The sequence below is a fragment of the Halichondria panicea genome, chromosome 17, assembly GCF_963675165.1.
Source record: "Halichondria panicea chromosome 17, odHalPani1.1, whole genome shotgun sequence".
In the NCBI taxonomy this organism is placed as follows: Eukaryota; Metazoa; Porifera; class Demospongiae; order Suberitida; family Halichondriidae; genus Halichondria; species Halichondria panicea.
In genome coordinates, this window is record NC_087393.1 from 755,828 (window position 1) to 774,135 (window position 18,308).

The 18,308-nt window shown below is 43.2% G+C and overlaps 6 protein-coding genes across 8 annotated transcripts; 3 read left to right on the forward strand and 3 right to left on the reverse strand.

The window, feature by feature from the left end:
- The first annotated feature begins 1,084 nt into the window (after positions 1–1,084).
- Positions 1,085–2,832, forward strand: LOC135351246 (uncharacterized). Its single transcript, XM_064550209.1, has 3 exons — positions 1,085–1,331; positions 1,404–1,499; positions 1,558–2,832. The coding sequence occupies exons 1-3, from the start codon at positions 1,240–1,242 to the stop codon at positions 2,570–2,572; spliced, it is 1,203 nt and encodes a 400-aa protein (XP_064406279.1). The 5' UTR covers positions 1,085–1,239; the 3' UTR covers positions 2,573–2,832.
- A 1,272-nt stretch (positions 2,833–4,104) lies between these two features.
- LOC135351248 (large ribosomal subunit protein uL16-like) lies at positions 4,105–5,174 on the reverse strand. Its single transcript, XM_064550212.1, has 4 exons — positions 5,031–5,174; positions 4,722–4,968; positions 4,394–4,556; positions 4,105–4,343 (listed from the first exon to the last, which is right to left on the reverse strand). Exons 1-4 carry the CDS (start codon positions 5,110–5,112, stop codon positions 4,194–4,196), a joined length of 642 nt encoding a protein of 213 aa, XP_064406282.1. The 5' UTR covers positions 5,113–5,174; the 3' UTR covers positions 4,105–4,193.
- Positions 5,175–5,225: 51 nt separating this feature from the next.
- LOC135351240 (general transcription factor IIH subunit 1-like) lies at positions 5,226–7,963 on the forward strand. 3 transcript variants are annotated; one of them, XM_064550202.1, is made up of 8 exons: positions 5,226–5,576; positions 5,634–5,743; positions 6,016–6,133; positions 6,262–6,355; positions 6,605–6,751; positions 6,807–6,883; positions 6,952–7,425; positions 7,658–7,963. In XM_064550202.1, exons 1-8 carry the CDS (start codon positions 5,226–5,228, stop codon positions 7,730–7,732), a joined length of 1,446 nt encoding a protein of 481 aa, XP_064406272.1. In that variant the 3' UTR covers positions 7,733–7,963. The 3 variants fall into 3 exon arrangements, with proteins under 3 accessions (XP_064406272.1, XP_064406271.1, XP_064406273.1); XM_064550201.1 differs by having other exon boundaries at positions 7,672–7,963; XM_064550203.1 differs by lacking the exon at positions 5,226–5,576 and having other exon boundaries at positions 5,634–5,775; positions 7,672–7,963.
- A 1-nt stretch (position 7,964) lies between these two features.
- Positions 7,965–10,544, reverse strand: LOC135351242 (probable ATP-dependent RNA helicase DDX47). Its single transcript, XM_064550205.1, has 10 exons — positions 10,419–10,544; positions 10,264–10,357; positions 10,092–10,215; positions 9,909–10,045; positions 9,736–9,854; positions 9,382–9,570; positions 9,076–9,158; positions 8,748–9,020; positions 8,411–8,540; positions 7,965–8,209 (listed from the first exon to the last, which is right to left on the reverse strand). Exons 1-10 carry the CDS (start codon positions 10,467–10,469, stop codon positions 8,105–8,107), a joined length of 1,305 nt encoding a protein of 434 aa, XP_064406275.1. The 5' UTR covers positions 10,470–10,544; the 3' UTR covers positions 7,965–8,104.
- A 24-nt stretch (positions 10,545–10,568) lies between these two features.
- On the forward strand, positions 10,569–14,920 carry LOC135351234 (sorting nexin-29-like). Its single transcript, XM_064550195.1, has 11 exons — positions 10,569–10,733; positions 10,847–10,899; positions 10,970–11,248; positions 11,501–11,715; positions 11,798–12,296; positions 12,535–12,793; positions 13,114–13,230; positions 13,293–13,342; positions 13,674–13,881; positions 14,177–14,373; positions 14,746–14,920. Exons 1-11 carry the CDS (start codon positions 10,662–10,664, stop codon positions 14,804–14,806), a joined length of 2,010 nt encoding a protein of 669 aa, XP_064406265.1. The 5' UTR covers positions 10,569–10,661; the 3' UTR covers positions 14,807–14,920.
- Positions 14,888–18,295, reverse strand: LOC135351241 (mitotic spindle assembly checkpoint protein MAD1-like). Its single transcript, XM_064550204.1, has 9 exons — positions 17,855–18,295; positions 17,645–17,803; positions 17,073–17,200; positions 16,595–16,837; positions 16,026–16,241; positions 15,491–15,635; positions 15,357–15,440; positions 15,246–15,293; positions 14,888–15,048 (listed from the first exon to the last, which is right to left on the reverse strand). The coding sequence occupies exons 1-9, from the start codon at positions 18,188–18,190 to the stop codon at positions 15,007–15,009; spliced, it is 1,401 nt and encodes a 466-aa protein (XP_064406274.1). The 5' UTR covers positions 18,191–18,295; the 3' UTR covers positions 14,888–15,006.
- Between the last annotated feature and the right edge of the window lie 13 nt (positions 18,296–18,308).

Consider the following 18,308-nt stretch of genomic DNA (forward strand, 5'->3'; position numbering starts at 1 on the left):
ATGGGCTGCAATCAATTAGTCAGTGTATATAGGTGAGCTGTGGTATGTGCCCGCTTAGTGCATTAGAGACACTTTGCTCAAGTGCCCCTATCCTCCATTGACCTCCAATTAAAAAAATATGTGTTTCCATGGTAAATTGCCTTGCTAATGACTAATGTGATTTTTGATACGCAGGAAACTTTAAATACTTATGCATGGTCACATTCAGACAAAATGCAGTGAAATAGGAGTGCAATTTTCATGCATGCGAAGGTTGAGCAACACTATACTGTATAATTATAGTAAACCCCACGTTGGGAGAACTAAGTAGAACATTCATGAGTTCAACAGTATAATTTTGTATAATTAATAAACTCCACATCTATTTGTAAAACGGTATATAGGAACACGTTAATTGGAGAAATAAGTATTTTATTATATGGAACATTCAATAATTTGTTGGTGGAAAATTTATAGCCATTTGACATTCTATTGAGCAAGTGTATACGTTGAAATTAAAGCCCGATCTTTTACGCAATAGTCATGCATATACATGACCAACTACAACTATATAGATCATGATGTGCATAATGGATTGCAGTCTATTAAGTGTGCGTGACTCAAGGTCAAAAAAGGTCAAAGCTCTGATATTAATCAGCTCTGATATTAGTCTCATGAATTGAACACCTAAGTATGAATGAAGGTGGATTGCACAATGGAATGTTAATTGTCATTATGTTAGTGTCATAAACACAACTTGTACTGACTGGTTAGTAAGCACATGCGCCTCTATGCGCCTATTATTCAGATGTACATCTATAAAGAAGTGTGGAGACCAGTTGTTGGGCAGAAAACCATGCACCTTCTATCAAGGCTCTTGCATGGTCTGCTAACCAGTATGCGCCTATTAGTTGATGTGCTTACCAAGTGCACTTATTAACCAGGTTATACGGTATAGCTCCTTAATTAACTGACTAATATTTAGGCTGACTAGCCCTTAGCTATAAATGCGTCCCGCATATACACTTATTGTCATTCTTTATTTCCTTTAATTGTGTCACTAATCCTTGATCTGATTAGTCAGGTTGGAATTCCGACCTAGCCACATACTAAGTGCGCTTAATATAATTATGTCAACTGTGCGCCTGCCTTTACTTGTGCCTAGCTTAATATAAAAGCACGCTCTTTGGAGCTTTCTTCACTCTCAGAGATTTCAAGACATCTTCAACAACAAAGGACAAGAAAAGCCAACAGAACAAAATGAAGTTGCTGCTACTTGTGGTTTGCTGTATGATTTCCACATCACTAGCTGGTCTGATTGACGAAGAGGCTAAACTGGAAACTGTGCTCAAGTGAGTTATGCTCTGAGATTACAGCATCTGCATGATACCATAATGATGCTCTTTGCTTTGTTTCATGATTAGTGAAATTGATGAGGTATTGCAAGACCTGAAAGCTGGTGATGATGCTGAGCCAATTGGAGATATTTTAAAGCCATCCCACAAACAAGACTCAAAAGGGTAAATTTCTGCCAAATTTCAAAATTGATCAATCTATAATTATTGCTCCGTTCTAAAGAAGTTCTGCCATGGAGGAGATGTTGCTTCACACTGAGAACATTGACGAGGCAACTGCTGAAGTGAAAGCTGCTGGAGGCCACATTCTACTCCAACTTGGTCGCAACCTCTTAGTTGCAAAAGTCCCCTCTCATGTAGCCAAGCAGAATAGCTTCAGTCAAGCTTCAGCTCATATTTCGAGCTCAGCATCAGCGGAAACTTTTCGCTATGCTCATGCCTACTGGATGGCACGAGAAGATGATCTGAAACCACAACCACCAGTTCAAAAGTGGACAGAAAAAACAGCTCCAATGGTCCTTAAACGAGAAGATTCAGACGACATTTTTCGGGCAGATTCACCATACCGCCAAACCATGTCTGGGAAGATTGCCGTTATGGTTTATACTGTTTCTGGTCCTGGTAGCTTATTAGCAATAAGCAATACTGAGGCAAATAAGGTTTACAGTGAATGCTTAAGAGGGCTTAGATTCTGGTCAGACGCGGCCACGGTTCACGGGGAGACTTTGTCATTTGTGCTGTATGATAGGCTGGTACAAATCAGTGCTGAAGATTCAACCTCTTGCCCTAGCTTTGATGGTTGCCACAACGTGTTTGCTGATCCTGTACTCAAATTTTATGGTTTCTCAACTGGTAAAGCTGGAAAGGACCAAGCAGCACAAAAAGTTAAAGACTACGAAAACGCTGATGGTGCTTTCCTTGCTTTCATCTCTAAGTACAAGCAAGGCCATTTTGCTTATGCCATATCAGGTGGCGGACCTATATACATGCAGTACAGCAATGACGGTTGGGGTCCCGATCAGATTGACAGGCTTTTCGCTCATGAAACTGGACATGTTTTTAACGCTCCTGACGAATACAAATCGTGTGATTGCTCTTACATTTATGGCAAGGGACGCTGCGTTGCTGCAAATACCAACTGCGATACCTGCACAACTAATCAAGCTCCCTGCATTATGGACGTTAATGATATCGACAACCTTTGCGAATACACCAAGAGGCACGTGGGTTGGTGCTAAGAGACTTTCAAGAAAAATATCTGGACTGCTTTACGGACTTGACCTCATCCTAATATAGTGTGCTGTGTATAATTAGATTTGCAGCTATAATTATAGACTCTTGTAGTATAGAGAATTGTAGTAATATGCTTTTAAAGCATACATTTTTGAATAGGGACTGTATACTTTCACTGTACTATACAGTGTTTTAGTTTTGTAGCCATATAATTTTATGTCAAGAACATATATACATTTGCAATGTGCTATACAATTGGAGGAAGCACCAAAAAGTGTGGAGTGGGAGAGAGCCTAGCCTCACCTATTATGAGAAAAGAAGGCCTGCATGGTATTCACTGTAACGTATGCGCTCAATCATTCAAAATCTGGGTGATTGACGCTTACTAACGAGTGATGCAAACTGTGCTGTACTAATGCCTCTCGCCATGTTTTGCTTCGCTCAAGTATTATAGAGAGTTAGAAGAGGTATATAGTTTGCTTTGTGTTCTAATTTTAAGTTTGCTTTGTGTTCTAATTTTAATTTGTTGTTTGCAATTGTTGACAATGAACCCACATGCACAGTCATTATAGAAGAGGAGCTTATGTCCGGTACAGGTCTTTGCAATAGAAGCCAGCAACACTCGTACACTTTGCATAATTATATGTTTGAAGCTCGTAAATATACAGTATGAAGACGCCAAAGACTGTTGCTACAGGAACAGTGCAGTCACTGGCAACCACACGTTTAGGGAATAAAGTTGAGGCAGTATTAGATCGGAGAAGATCTGACATGTGTGCACGAATCACTACAAATTCAGTGCATTGTCATGTGATAACGTCCAGGCCACAATGTACTATCACTTGTAGTGATCCGTGCCATGTCGGACCTCCTCTGGCATTAGATACATTAATCAGGATCGCGATTTTATGATTTCACATTGTTATTGCGAGACTTCACTTGGCATGCAATAATCTAGTTGCAAACTCACTGCTTTTTGTGGCACTCTGATCAACTGGAAGTCTTTCAATTTGTGCCTCTGATTTGGTGAACTCTTATAATTGTGTATTTGGTTTACCCATGAGGGGGGCAGTCTCTTCGTATATAGAGAGGTGGGGCAGACCTGTTATGATAAAATAGTTTTATCGTAATTATGTTTCTGAGAACTTCTTATAGGTACATACCCAAAATTCTGAACACGAACATATATATATTATGCCACTCGACCATTCCTTTTAGCTGCAAGCTAGAAATATATGTTGGTAGATCTAGCTAGCTAGTTCATCAAACCCCCTAGTCTCATGAATCAGCCGCCGTTCCTTTGGAACTTTTTCCCCTTTGGGTTTCCAAAGGAACGGCGGCTGATTCATGAGACTACAAACAAACCCCCATGCATGACTTCATTTCACAACCCAACTGCGATGGCAAACCCTTTCTGAACAAAGACAAATTTACCTTTAGTTAGAGTTCCTCTGTTGATTGCCCATCAGACCCGATATAAAACGGACTCTTTAATTTGTCCAATTAGTATTAATTTTGTCACTAGCACCTGACCATATCATTATTATGATATCCACATTTCATCACAAATTGCTGCAAAATTGACAATTTCTGAGACATAGGACATAATTATAAAAGAATCATAGACTATTGTCTCTTCATCCAGTTTATGAGTGGGCCTTTAGCTGGCTTGTACTGCACGACCACTCCATCAGGAATCAATCGGCCATCTTGACGCATCTCCTGGTACTCATCACGGTTCCACTTGGTGAATCCCCATTTCTTAGACACAAAGATCTGAACCAAACAACAATAAATACGACACAATTACATTCTGCATAGCTTACCTTCTGTCTCCCAGGGAACTTGAACTTTGCCCTCCTAAAGGCCTCGATAGCTGAGGCTTTGTGAGCGTCTTTTGTCCTCACAGAGAGAATAATCTGACCAATCTTAATTCGAGCCACAGTGCCTTGAGGTTTACCAAACGCACCACGCATTCCGGTCTGAAGTCTGCATAAGAGCAACTATCATGATGAGGTATAAAACTCTAGTTTATTAAATACACCATCAGCAATCTTGAAGTTATAACACTTTGCCTCCCTATTGATTGAAATGTGTGACATCATGCCCACAACAAATAGATTGAAGCCACACCTATTGAGGATATAAGTTTACCTATCAGCACCGGCACACGACAACATTTTGTTGATTCGTAGGACATGGAATGGATGTACTCTGATCCTCAAGTGGAACTGGTCCTTCCCGCAAAACTTTACCATGTACTTGTTGGCACAGATACGAGCTGCTTCCAACGCTTCCCCTGACAACTGCTCATGCTCATCCGACACAAGATGGACACACAGCGGAAAGTTGTCGACCGGTATCTTCTTGGATCCAAGATCGTAGATCCTGATCTTGGGGTCTGTGAAAAGAGTGTGTGTGATACTACAATACTACAACTGAGATCTTAAGGGTAATACTTACCGGGTACACCCCTACAGAACCTTGACTTGGGATAGGGCTTGTTTTTGCAGTACCTGTAACATCTGGCAGGTCTTCGACCCATTTTTCCTAAATAGACTTGTGTAGGTCACTCTTCACCAGATATTCTTCTTCGGTTGTCCCACTGTAAACAGAGGATTGGTTTAGATTGCACAGTACAGTGCTGACTGTATACACATGTACAGAGAAAGAAAGATCAAAATGCGCATGTCCATGACCTTTAAACTCTCAATAAATGTGCATTATTTAGAAGCACATATGGCTGAAGAAAAACCCCTAGCTGAGTTTCAAGGAGTTAGACACAAGAAACAAAATGGTGTGCTGCTGATCACATCCCTCAGAGTAGCCTGGTGTCAGGGGGATATTTTCCAAGCAGCTCAGGTCAGCTATCCCTATAATCAGATCAAATCTCAGCGGATTAGTCCGGAAAAAAGTTCCAAAGTTCAACTTCAGCTAATCCTGCGCTCCAATGGCTCACAAGTCAACTTTCACTTCATCGGAAGCTCTGCAATGGAGGACAGAGACAAGGTCTTTTACTGTGATAATTTCAATAATTATTATTTGTTTACTGTACCTTCTTTACAGGCTAAGGTGTACATTCAGCAGCTACTGGCGAAGGTATCTAATGAGCCCAGTCCAGAGCTAGCTCAGAAAGCCAACCTCTTCTCAACACAACCAGAGCTGCATCAACTATAGTGAGCCTAAATCTGGAGGAATATATGATCTTGTACGACAATCAATAATATTCTTAGATCCACTGTGGAGTTTCAATGCACATCTAACACTTACTGTCTAGTAGCCCTCTTTGAGCTCTAAACCCACAATTGTACGTCCACCCTTCACTATTAAGCCTATTTCTGAAGCCACTCTTCTACTCTCTAGCCTGGAAAACAGTACTGATACGACTGAAATAAAGTGATTAATTTTAACCTCTCCCCTATATACCCCCCCCCCCCCCCCTGTTCAGTAAGGACCTGGTAATTGGTGGTCTGATTACTGCTGACGAGTTCTGGGCCAATCGTCTGAATCAGACAGTGGGCGGAGCCTCAGAGCAGCAGGAGTCTGGTCTACCGTCTGCATTCCTCGTAAGTTTATTGCCTGTACTCGTACAATTATGTCATCGAAAGTGTACTCTAACCTGAATAACATCGTAGATATAAGCTATATCGTATGATCTAGCATCAGTGTACTGTGTCATGTCCACTGCCCCAAGGCTGATGTCCATGCTGTGTCTGATGGTTGCAATGCCCTAAGGTTCAATCTAACGCCTGATGTACAACATGCCATCTTCAAAACCTACCCAACAGGTAAGTCTAGAGCATGCATCTAATCCCAAATTTAATTAATGTCTCACAAAGAGATGATGTGTTTACAGAGTGCATATTGTCAATTTCTGGAAATTTCAGCCTTGATTTTATGGTCAGTTTTAGAGTCCTACCCCCTACCCTTGGTCATAGCCCCGACAGATTGATAGGTACCTGTGCAACTTGTGCTACTTTCCAGCTGTATAATTTTTGCTATGCATAATTGTAAACCACTGTCCTGTGTCTCCACAGTGAGAGCCAAACATGCTGTGCTTGTGCCGGACAAGATGAGTGAAGAGGAGTTCTGGAAACAGTTCTTCCAGTCTCAGTTCTTCCACAAAGAGGCAGGCACAAGTGGGCGGAGCTTCTTCTCAGACTGCCTCACACAAGAGCAACAGAGTAAGCTATTATTGTCTGGTGGCTGATAAACTTTGTATCCATCTCTCTCTGGTAGAGTTGGTAGAGTCTGGTGGTGGCAGCGGTGTGAAACTGAACACTACAGAGACTGCACGACATCAGCTCGGTGAAGAGGTTTGTTATCTCCCCCTTCCATTCTCAACTCTGACCTCCCCCCCTCCCACACACACACACATGCACAGGGCTACAGTGTGTATGCTGATAGTGCCCCCGGACCATCCAGTCAATCAGCCATGATGCAACGATGCAATCTACACAGCACAATGGTCCTCAAGGCCCTCCACACCTCCACACCACACAACACACCACTCTCAGGAGATGTGGAGATGGAAACAGGTGGACAGGAGGTGGTTTCGCTGAAGCTCCGCCCATCACAGCTGACGAGGGACCAGGTTACTACAGCAACTAGTATGTACGGACTCCTCGGTGAACTCTCGCAATGGGACGCTCAATCGATTGACTTTCCCCCCTCCCAATCAGCCGTTGGTCACATGATGCCTGGGGGCAGTCTGATGACAACATCTGGTGGGTGTGGTCAGAGCTCCCTCTCCCAGGAGCAGCAAGAGATGATGTTCAGACACACGACAGCTGTCAGTGAACTGCTGAGACACTTCTGGAGCTGCTTCCCAGTGCGAACTCCACAACTGGAAGATAAGGTGTGTACAAAGGCAGCTTTGTGTCCCCTCTAAATAGCCACCCCTGAAGAAGGCCAGGCACCCAAGGTCCTAAATAAACCGTTTGTGTACGAAACAACCCCTCAACAAGAGCCACCTCTGTACAATAATAGTGGCCCAAATTTATTCTCAGAAATGTATCAGTTACCCTCTAACAGTCATGTACATGTATGTATGTATTAGGTACACCGTTCGTTGAATACACTCTTGTTAGTTTGTTTCCTGCAGGTTCATCGTATGTTCAAGTGTCTGTGTGACTACGAGGAGGGGAAGTTTAGTGAGTTGTTGACGGCCCTAGGCCATGGTGACGAGCATCGTGTGGTGGCTCACCTGAGGGACACTGTGAGACTGGCACTCGATCAGTACCATGCATGGCAGGCCAAGCGGAGCAGCAAACTCTCCTAGCTAGTTCCTTAGTTTATCCATTGTCTGTGTTTAATTGGTACCTTTCATGTGATCAATCATCCATTATTTTGCTTCACTATTATCCTGTGATTATGTTATACTAATACCAGCACAACGACAAACTTGGCAAGCATATCGGACAATGATTGCACACAAATCATCAATGAGCTTATCTGAGAATCTGATGAACATAATTATTATGAAACAGCTTAAGTAGTTGTGCACATACAGAAACAAGAAAACATATATAGCTACTCTAAATGTTCTCAGTGTCCACCTTCCGACGTTTGGCGTAGGGTTTCTTCTTTTCCTCTGCCTCTAAACCCTTTCGCTTTTTCTCCAGTGAAGATTCTTGCAGCTCCTGAAAAAACAAAAAAAGGCATAAAAGAGGTGAATAAGTTGTGCTGTACGTAAGCTGAGCTGTAAAGCATCACAAATAGTGCATGTTTGACTCTCTTAGTTGATGTAAGCATTCGTGCAGTATAAAAGCAGCCTAATATAAATTTTACAGCATAATTATATACATGTACTAGGATTGTTATAAATGCACCCAGTGACCCACCATCTTTGCATGTCTCTGTGCTTCAGCTACCCTCTCCATCATAGCCAGGACCTCCTCCTCTACTGTGGGGTAGAGCGACAGCTTCTGGTCGATCAGTGTCTCTATTCGTTGGTACAACTCGACATCATACCTGGGGTCAACACAACACAGCAATAATAATTAGTACATAGCAAACAGCTCCACATGTTCATTAAGGAGGTTCAGAGAAGAGCACAGACAGACACACCTGGGTACACAACACTACATAGCATATCACTACTATAGCCTTTGGTTTTACACTTGCTCCAAGGTTTACGAATGTAACAAAAATTCCAATTATATGGTCAACAGGACTCACTGAGTGACAAAGGTGACGGCTCTGCCTGACCTTCCAGCACGGGCTGTCCTGCCAACCCGATGTATGTAGTCCTTGGAGTGAGTGGGGATATCAAAGTTAATCACCACGTCAACGTGAGGTATGTCCAGGCCTCTGCTAGCAACATCTGTAGCCACTAAAATAGACTGAGATTTGTCTTTGAACTTGTTGAGAGCTCCGAGACGTTTGGCTTGAGGCATCTTTCCGTGGAGGGGAATAGCGTGGAGACCAAGGTTACGTAACAGCAAGGCCGTCCTACGTGTACATACAGTGGAGGCAATAAAGAGAGAGCAGATGATTTGGTAGTTACCTCTGAGTGTTGTTACAGGTGCCACAGAAGACCATGAATGAGTTACCAGCTAGCTCATTAAGCAGACTCACTAGGTAGCAATCCTGCAACAAGAAGGGTACAAAGTTCAATTATGAGCTGCCGGCCATTCTACTACGCTAAATGACAACAAGACCAAAACTGCTCGGAATAGAAACAATTGCACAATGGCAAATCAAACTCATACAAATTGCAGAAACATAATATGTACAGTCTAGCACTTAAAGTTTATATACGGCAGTGATTTTTTTCGCTCCTCTAGCAAAATGTAGACTACAAGAACTGTACCTTGTATTTGCATGGTATGAAGAGGTAGTATTGCTTTAGCTTGGCAACTGTTTGGTACTTAGTGGAGACCTCCAATTTGACTGGGTTGTGTAGGGAAGCCCTCTGCAATTTAGCCACTTTCTTAGTCATGGTGGCGGAGTATAGATAAGTGGTTCGCTCTCTGGGGATAACTTTGAGTAACTTGTCTACCTGAGCAGGAGAGTTATTGTGTTTAGAGAGAAATTTTCTGATACATTGGAATATCTTAACTTAAAAATTAGCATATGATCTTACATATGATCTTACAAGCCCAGCAATATATAGTTTAGCTACATTGTATGAATTGTGTAAGCACGCTATCAATATTCAAGTCACCTCTGTTTCAAAGTCCATGTTGAGTATTCTGTCTGCCTCGTCCATCACCAGGAACCTCAGAGAACGAAGGTTGAAACCTTTTGTGTTCTCCAGATGATCCACCAGACGACCAGGGGTCGCTGTGAGGGGGTGTGGTTATAGCGTTTGATATAATAATCAGTCAATAGACTTACCGATGATAATGTGCGGTTTCTTGGCGAGATTAAGAGATTGTGTGACCATGTCGACTCCGCCCACTATCACGCTAACCTTGACTCCGATACCAGCCCCCAAAGCCTCAAACTGCTCTCCTATCTGGAATGCCAGCTCTCTGTGGGTAAAGGGTGGTCACAGGAACAGATTACAGCTGTCTGTACCTGGTGGGTGTGAGCACGAGAGCATAGAGTCTTGACGGGCTTTCCAGGAGTGACTGCAGAATGGGAAGGGCAAACGAACCAGTTTTGCCGGATCCAGTTTCAGCAAGTCCAATGATGTCACGTCCTGCATGTATTTGCTTTATGTAGTAAGGAACTAATCTAACTAGCTTACCTTGAAAGGCCAAGGGCAGTGCTTCCCTTTGTATGTCAGTGGGGATCTTCCAGTTGAGAGCCAAACAGGCCTCACACAGGACATCAGTCAGGCCCTGAGTGAAGGTACATGATAGGTAGGTCTGTAGAGGACTCTTATAGCTACTGTGCACTCACTAGGGACTTGAAAGTGATTGTTTCTCCATCGCTTTCTTTAATACTAGCCATCTTTAACTCCACGTGGGTGAGTAGTATACGGAGATGACCGGAACTAACCACAAACCATACAATTGCGAACCTTATTTTAGTTTACGGACCGTCAGATGACCTTTTTACTGAAGTGCTGAATCAGCACCTTTCAGTAAACAAGCTTAGCTAGCTTCCCTGCTCCCTCCTGCACTACCTAGAGGGTCTTCACTCATGGACACCAACAGCTCCGACGCAGTGATCAGACAGAACCTTCTGGATAGGCTCCTACATGCTGTCAAACAGGTAGACCATCCAATAAAGTGCTATAAACAAATAAGATAATGAGCTATAATTAATTATAGTTGCATGAAATCTATGCAAGAATTGCAGCTAAATGCAACTTGCCCTGATCACAGGTACAGGTGCATTTTGGAGCCAGACAAGAGATTGCCACAGAAACAGACATACGGTGAGTATCAAATATACTCCCACCCCCACACACACAACTCTCACACACACAACTCACACACATCACACAGAGTGTCGACGCTGTGTACAGAGTGGGAGGCGGTCCTACTTCACGGTCAGAGAAAGCCCAAGCCTAAGCGTATAGTTCCACCCACTCGAAGTGGAGGGCTGGGAACGCTATGGGCTCTGGCAAAACTGGCATCTAGTCAGGAGGAGCTCCAACGATTTCTTCAATTAGAGAACACCAAAACAGAAATTGGCCGGGGGAGGGCGTGGCTTCGAGCGGCTATTAACGAGCGTACACTCGAGAACTACATGCACACCATCCTCGGCAGTGATCAGGGTCTAAGGTGAGTACTGTGTACTTCTATTAGTCTTCATACGTCATGTATCGTATAGGATCGTAGCTATGTTTTGGCCTTTTCACGGTTACAAATCCTGCTACATGTACATTGATACTGTACTGTACAATGTATATAGCTGTGCATGTATTGTATCAGGAGCCCATAAATAAGAGAATTTATGGGCTCCTAGCTTTGTTTAATATGATTGCATATACACTTATAAAAGTTGTCCTAAGATCCACTGTGGTTCCCTTACAGAGGTCTGTACTTGGAGAATGCGTTTGTACTCGACTTGGAGCGAGCAAGTATGCTCCCAGTAATGGCTGCTGGCCTCTGCTCTATTATATTCTCCATACCCATCGACGTTGACTACCTTAACACCTCCACTCGGGTGGACGTCCCCCTGGAGGCCACGCCCCCTCCTGTCCTAAACCATCCCCCCACCATTATCAATCGGATGGCAGACAACAATGGTCAGATTGTTGCTCATTGTGTTATCAGTATCTATGTAGTATCTTAATTAACCAATAGTTTCATTTTATGGTCTTTATACAGATGATGGAGATGATAGTGATGATGTGGTGGCTGTCAATGCAAAGGAAAGAAAGAAAAAGAAGAAGAAACCTCGTCCTCAGCAAAACGATAGTTCAGTAAAATTGAGTGAGGAAGGAGTTAAACCTGAAAGCACTAAGGAAGTGGTTACACCTAACAACAGTGATCATTACATCAGTGTGCACACAAAGGAATTGGACACACCCCCTATTGGAGAGAGTGCATCCTCGTCATCAAGTAGACTGAGTATCAACGAGGAAGGGGTTTCCCCCATGTATGTTTCATTTGGAATTGAGCCAGTATCACATGACTTTGGTATGTACGAGACTGAAGCGGCCGTCAATGCAACGGCTCTTGTGTTGTCGGCGACGACCAGTCAGCCTGTAGAGGGTGTGATGAGTTTGGAGAGTGGAGAGACCAAAACCAAGATGTCCGCTGAGGAGTTGAGGGAAGCTGTGCTAGTGTTAGTCAAGGCAAAGAAAGAGTTGGAGGATACAAACAGGTAAATGTGTTTTTGTACATAGCTGACTTCCCCTCTACCGTATTACCACTTGCAAACATAAAACACATACAAGTGCTAATGACTTTACAAATTAAACTTATACCAGTTTGTATATGATATTACGATCCTTGCCAAATCGCAAAGTGTCAAATGTTCTGTTGATTTAGTTCATTCGCAAAGATTTTTCATACGTACTAATTACTAATACGTAGGTCATTATCTGTGTACACACATGCAGTCATCTTCGAGGGATGGTTGCAGAGCTTGAGTCCACTCGTAGTCAGCTGCTGTCGGACCTTGAGGGATCGACCAATGAGATTGCATCGCTACGAGAGTTGCATACGAGTCAGCTGGCGGGGCTAGAGAGAGAGAATGATCTTCTGAGAGAGCAACTCAAGAAGTACGTGGGTATGGTGCGTAACTCCACCCACCAGAGCAATGAGAGTCTTGTACCCAGTTCAACTGAGACCGAGGGACAGGAGCAGAAGTTGGCACAGGTGAGTGGGTAGGGGGGGCTAGACACTCTAGTTATATATGGCTTAGCCTCGTTCCCAGGTCGATTTTCCTCTGGTACTTGTATACTGAAAGTTGAATAATACAAAAATAGGCTGGGAACACTAACACCCATGCAATGGACACTACGCCGTATTTTAATTTCTGATAATTGTATCAGAGGAAAATTGGCCTGAGAACAAGGCTATGCTACACATGAATTTATGTAGGTCCTATTTGTATCCTTTATATTGTAGCTATAATAATTATAATGTTCATGTAATAGTTTTGCAGTCAATGCTGTTGATTGTTTTCTTGTACGTAGATGGCTGAGATGTACGGAGAGCTAATGGAGTTAAACGAGCGACTCCACAAGACAATGGCTGGTAAGGACACTCTTATAACAACTCTGGTGGCCTCCATCACAGAGGCTGGACTACAGGTACGCTGCAATCTCAGAGTGACATCAGACTAGCCTAACCCCCTCCCCCCTCCCTCACACAGCTCCCTGTTCCTGCTGACAGTCTCCCCCCTGGTGCACTGCAACCTAAGTCGTGAGTGTACATGCACTAACAGTGAAATCTGTCTATTGCAACAGGTCACCCTCTATTTTAATAATACAGCTAGGTTAATATCCATTACAATTGCTGTGTTTCGATCAACCTGTGTTTGTAGGCCACCTCTTTATATCCATTACAAGTACTGTAACTTGTGTTGGTCTTTATCACAGCCACTCTTAGTCTGCCTGAAGGGTGACCACTAATAATCATAGTAATTGTACCTAACAGCTTGTTACACTGGCTGTAGTCTACTTATTATAACAGTGTCACGTAATTAGCCTTGAGCCTATATTGACTTGATACTGTTGCGTATCTCCCCTACCAGACTGGTTGATATGTGGATCCCTTCGGCCATCAAAAAGGGGCGTGGTCCAGAAGGCCACCACGTCTACCAAGTGTTTGTACGAGTGAGAAAGGAAGAGTGGAATGTGTATCGTCGCTATGCAGAGTTCAGAGAGTTCCACACACAACTAGCCAAACATCTCCCACAGGTCAACTCATTCAACTTTCCACCCAGGAAAACCAGAAACAAGGTACATGTACATACATGTGTACAGTGTAGCCTCACTGCTCTGTATGTGCTCTGTCCTTGGTGCATGTAAAGCGTCATCAAGATCTTATTGACACATTGACAGACTGTCTATTAATACATGATGATGTACACTAATTAATGTATACATTTGACACTGTAGCTAAAAGCCTGTGTACGTGTTAGTGATGTGTACGTGTTAGTGACTTAAATTTGTTCAGTGGTTCCATGTACCTATACCCACCCACACACACCTACACCCACCCACACACCCCACACCCACACACCCATGCATACAGACTTCTCATTTGGTAGAGGAGCGACGACTAAAGCTTCAGGACTACCTCCGTCAAGTGGTTCACCTGTGTTCCACCACACCAGTCTCAGTGATGAAGGGAAAGAAGCAGCAGCAAAAGGAGGGAGTGGGTAACTCTTCTCCTATCATACAGGCAGACATCAACAAGGCTTCCTTTGTTCACTTATTCCCATTCTTCAGGTGTGAGCACACTATGCATGTAATAGTTACATCACTATTATGATTGTGTGTCGATAATTACATCTAACTCAGTGTCGTACGTATGAACTGAACCACGGGGAGGGGGTTCAGGGGGTTTGAGCCTCTTATAGTTATTTTCAGTATTATACTAGCTCTGCTGCTATTGCTAGAGACACAGCCCCTAGTTTACCACTTCTGTTAATTTTGAAAAGCAAGGGCATATAGCCTTACGTCTTTTTCCAAATTTCAGCCTTTGAGAGCCCGTAATTAATTTCACTGCTATAGGTATAATCTTAGAGCCACACACAATTGTCGTATTGTTGCTAACACTCCACCCACCCACACACACACCCCCACACACACCCATTCCAGAGAGGATTTGTATGTGGACAGCACCCAGCGACCCTCCAACCCATCCTACAGTGGACTGTGAACTTTGTACTGTGTGTTTATAATTATAGTTTGTCTGTGTTTGATTTCTTTTGCACACACAACTTGGCAACGTTAACGAACATGACAAGAAATTTTTATTAAAAAAATATAATAATTATATAATTTTATACACAAAGATACAAGATACATGTACGTGTATATAACAATATTAACGAATTGAACGCATATAATCGGTAATGTTCAGTGTGCAATAGCTCTGGATGAGTGTTGCTCAATCTCAATCTGCATGAGGGGATAATAATTGTCATCATAGAATTCAATTAGCTAGTGCCCAATAAGAAAAGTATAGCCCTAGCGATTGCTTTAATTATAGATATATATTATACGTATGGGATGGTTCAAAATCAACATGGCAACAATGTAGGTATAGTCAAAGAGCTGCCCATAATAACATAACCACATCGTTATGACATACATACCTCCAGCTCAGCGATCCTAGCATTGGCTCTCACCACTTGTGACTCCAACTGCAGCAGCACAAATCACATGACCAGACACATGACAGGACATAACCTAGTATAAGCCCGTACCTCTGAAATACTCTGTTTCAATATTCCGTCCACCCCCGAGTCACGAGAGTAAGAGTTGAGCACGTTCATACAACCTTCTCGCTCCTAGGGAGGTCACATGATATAAGACACCAATCAAATGACCACACCCACACCTTGGTTACAAACAGCAATCGTTTTTCTAGCCTCTGAATTTTCTCATCCTTGTCTTTACACTCCTGTTGAGCCTTACTCAGTTGACCTTTAACCTCTTTCAGCGCATGGCTAGCTACTGCAGCATCTGCCTCAGTGGTATGCAGTCTGAGGGAGGAGGGAGGGAGAGAGGGAGGGAGGGAGGGAGAATCGTCATTTTGTGCAAGAGGTGGAACCATGAACACAGTTAATACACATTACCAGAGAGATAAAAATCACAAAAATGTCTAAAATTAATGCATTTTAGAGAGGTATTTCAAAGGGCTAAAAAATGCATTTTGAAATGCACAATCCTAACTCAAGTAATGAGCACTCAAAGTTAGCTATTCAAAACAGGCCCATTTCGGGAAAATCACCAAGGCTATAATAGCCCATGCTGTCCGAATGAAAAATGCAATTTAAAAGCAATCATTGCTGAACACATCATTCTATAGGTATTTCAAGCACCTACACAATTCACTGAATCAACAAATGTAGGAGCCATTTTGCCTCACTAACTTTGCCTCTAGCTCTCCTCTCTTAGCCACCAGGATCTTCTCGTTGTTCTGCAGCTGTGACACTCGATACTGGAGCAGCGCTGTTGATGCCCCACCCCCTGACTCCACCCCCTCCAGCCTCTCCTTCAGCTGGGTGTTCTCCAGAGTGAGTCTGGCAGCACTCTCCTCCAGTCCTTGAAGACGCTCACAGCGCTCTGTCAATGAAGTCACCTTGTATCTAAGGGTGGAGAGAAAGCAAACACAATGTGATGGCCTATAATACCAAATTCAGTGCCCTCCTGGTGGGCATTCTAACGCACAGCCATAATATTTCAGACTGCCAATTATGTGTCACCTTACATGTAACTTGTGCCTTCCTGTACAGCCATATCTAAACCAGGGATGTGCCCACATTGGTCGGTGGTGGTGGTTGGTACTAACCACCTCTAGACAAAAATAACCACATCTGCCTAATGACTGTAAAAGAGGGCACATTTGTGTGCTGAATTGAGACTGAGAGCCACCAATTCAAACATTGTGGGCACATCCCTGCTAAACTTTGTTATTGTAGTACGTATGCTGCTGTTCTACCTGAGTAAGTGCTGGTTGTCCCTGTTCCTTATTAGCACGCTATTCTCCTCCTGCAGTTGCCCCATCCTCCGCTCCAGCTCATCACAGAGGAGCAACCTCTCTCTCACTGTCTCCATCAAGTAGCTATCTTGTCTGTGAGTCTTGAGTTGTCTCTCCAGGTCCTTCACTCGGGCCTGACTGCTCTTCAGTGCTCCCTCGGCCACTTCCGCTCCCTTCAGACGAGCCGTCAGGGACTCCACAGTCCTAAGGGGAGACATGATGAAATATTAATGTAACATTCGGGAACAGCTTGAAAAATCACCAAGGCTATAATTATATGCTTTTTCTTCGAAAATGGAACATTCGAGCAGAACGCAATGTACATCATTAAAGAGACCTTTCTAAGTAGCTAGATTGTAAGCTAGCCTACTAAGCATTGTTTTAATCGCAATGCAGCTATATTGTAGTGCTGCCAGCCTTAGTGTGTACAGCACCAGACCTTGTGTGAGCTGCAGTGAGAGTGTCCAGTTCTTGTACTGCATGAGAGGCAGCCTGCAGTCGGAGTGAGTCCACCTCCATCACCAGTCTAGCCCGGGACCCATTGCTGTCATCCAGACCACTGCGTAACTGATCAACAGCATGAGTGAAACGTTTCAATAGTAAACCTGAACTAAAAATACAACAGTGGCTACTCTACCTAAGAAGAATCGCACATAGTGGTATAGTTTACATGCACCTTCGTCTTAAAAGTACTAGAGTTGGCTCTATAACTAGAGTTCTGATGATCCAAATTGTGATTTTCTGATAGCTTAGAAGGGGCTCTTTCAGATGGTATGCTCGAATCTCAAAATTGGAACGGACCCATTTTCAGAAAAGACCATGGTATTTTGTCAAAAAACAGACCGAAAATATACTTTTGATTTTAACACATCATCTGAAAGGCCTCTCTCTAAGCTTTCAGAAAATAATAAATTAACCAACGGAACTAAGTTATGGTTGTTTAAAGATGCTCTTAAGACTATTTAACGCTAAGTCCATAATAAGAAACTTCTTTTATTAATAATTACTCACCTCAGCCACCTCCTCTCTCAACTTCTTCATCTCTGTTTCCTTATCTGACAGAATCGCCGTAAGCTCCGACTTAACTTCTTCTAGCTTGTCTTTTGTTGCCTCCAGTTCCGATTTCTTTGAGCTCATTTCCTCCAATAACTTGCAACGCTCTTGTTCAAGCTGCAGGTTACCACGGTAACAAATCATTCCGTTCACTATATAACTTCTTACCTTGTGCAGTCGTTCTTGCTCCTCCTTGTCGAGGGTCACATGACTGGTCACATGATCGTCCTCCTCTATACGAGCCCTCTTGACCGCCCGTCGACCAGCAGCCAATGCAGACTCTAACTCTACAATGCGACTGCGTGCACGGATGAGCTCCACCTGTTGTCGTACAGAGGAAAGGGGAGGTGGTCTTCTCACATACGTCACAGGGGGTGGTCTCTCTAGACAGTCCTCATTGGGTAAAGCTTCGGATAAAGCAACACTTCCATAGCTCTCAGATAGTGATACATCAGCTTCATAGGCTTTTGAGCTATTTGGAGAGCCAATTTCTTCTTCCTCCATCTTGCAGAAGCTCTAGATCAGTCCTATAGGCCTAGTAGAGTATAGAGTATCTTCCAAGTACGTGCACATGGACTATTACACAAAGGGTTCAAAGGTTAATTAAAAAGCGTATCTCTAC

What these genes read in the sequence shown, in the direction of transcription:
- LOC135351246 (XM_064550209.1), top strand. Translation starts at nt 1,240, where the DNA reads ATGAAGTTGCTGCTACTTGTGGTTTGCTGTATGATTTCCACATCACTA. An exon ending in AAACTGGAAACTGTGCTCAA is followed by an intron (nt 1,332 to 1,403) that starts GTGAGTTATGCT and finishes TTTCATGATTAG; the next exon opens with TGAAATTGATGAGGTATTGC. An exon ending in CACAAACAAGACTCAAAAGG is followed by an intron (nt 1,500 to 1,557) that starts GTAAATTTCTGC and finishes TCCGTTCTAAAG; the next exon opens with AAGTTCTGCCATGGAGGAGA.
- LOC135351248 (XM_064550212.1), bottom strand. Translation starts at nt 5,112, where the DNA reads ATGGGTCGAAGACCTGCCAGATGTTACAGGTACTGCAAAAACAAGCCC. An exon ending in GTTCTGTAGGGGTGTACCCG is followed by an intron (nt 4,969 to 5,030) that starts GTAAGTATTACC and finishes CTCTTTTCACAG; the next exon opens with ACCCCAAGATCAGGATCTAC. An exon ending in AGTTCCCTGGGAGACAGAAG is followed by an intron (nt 4,344 to 4,393) that starts GTAAGCTATGCA and finishes TGTTTGGTTCAG; the next exon opens with ATCTTTGTGTCTAAGAAATG.
- LOC135351240 (XM_064550201.1), top strand. Translation starts at nt 5,226, where the DNA reads ATGTACAGAGAAAGAAAGATCAAAATGCGCATGTCCATGACCTTTAAA. An exon ending in CAATGGAGGACAGAGACAAG is followed by an intron (nt 5,577 to 5,633) that starts GTCTTTTACTGT and finishes CCTTCTTTACAG; the next exon opens with GCTAAGGTGTACATTCAGCA. An exon ending in GTCTACCGTCTGCATTCCTC is followed by an intron (nt 6,134 to 6,261) that starts GTAAGTTTATTG and finishes CACTGCCCCAAG; the next exon opens with GCTGATGTCCATGCTGTGTC.
- LOC135351242 (XM_064550205.1), bottom strand. Translation starts at nt 10,469, where the DNA reads ATGGCTAGTATTAAAGAAAGCGATGGAGAAACAATCACTTTCAAGTCC. An exon ending in ACTGCCCTTGGCCTTTCAAG is followed by an intron (nt 10,216 to 10,263) that starts GTAAGCTAGTTA and finishes AAATACATGCAG; the next exon opens with GACGTGACATCATTGGACTT. An exon ending in TCATACCATGCAAATACAAG is followed by an intron (nt 9,159 to 9,381) that starts GTACAGTTCTTG and finishes TTCTTGTTGCAG; the next exon opens with GATTGCTACCTAGTGAGTCT.
- LOC135351234 (XM_064550195.1), top strand. Translation starts at nt 10,662, where the DNA reads ATGGACACCAACAGCTCCGACGCAGTGATCAGACAGAACCTTCTGGAT. An exon ending in TCCTACATGCTGTCAAACAG is followed by an intron (nt 10,734 to 10,846) that starts GTAGACCATCCA and finishes CCCTGATCACAG; the next exon opens with GTACAGGTGCATTTTGGAGC. An exon ending in CACTTATTCCCATTCTTCAG is followed by an intron (nt 14,374 to 14,745) that starts GTGTGAGCACAC and finishes CACCCATTCCAG; the next exon opens with AGAGGATTTGTATGTGGACA.
- LOC135351241 (XM_064550204.1), bottom strand. Translation starts at nt 18,190, where the DNA reads ATGGAGGAAGAAGAAATTGGCTCTCCAAATAGCTCAAAAGCCTATGAA. An exon ending in CTCACTGCAGCTCACACAAG is followed by an intron (nt 16,838 to 17,072) that starts GTCTGGTGCTGT and finishes GTCTCCCCTTAG; the next exon opens with GACTGTGGAGTCCCTGACGG. An exon ending in GATTGCTGTTTGTAACCAAG is followed by an intron (nt 15,441 to 15,490) that starts GTGTGGGTGTGG and finishes TGACCTCCCTAG; the next exon opens with GAGCGAGAAGGTTGTATGAA.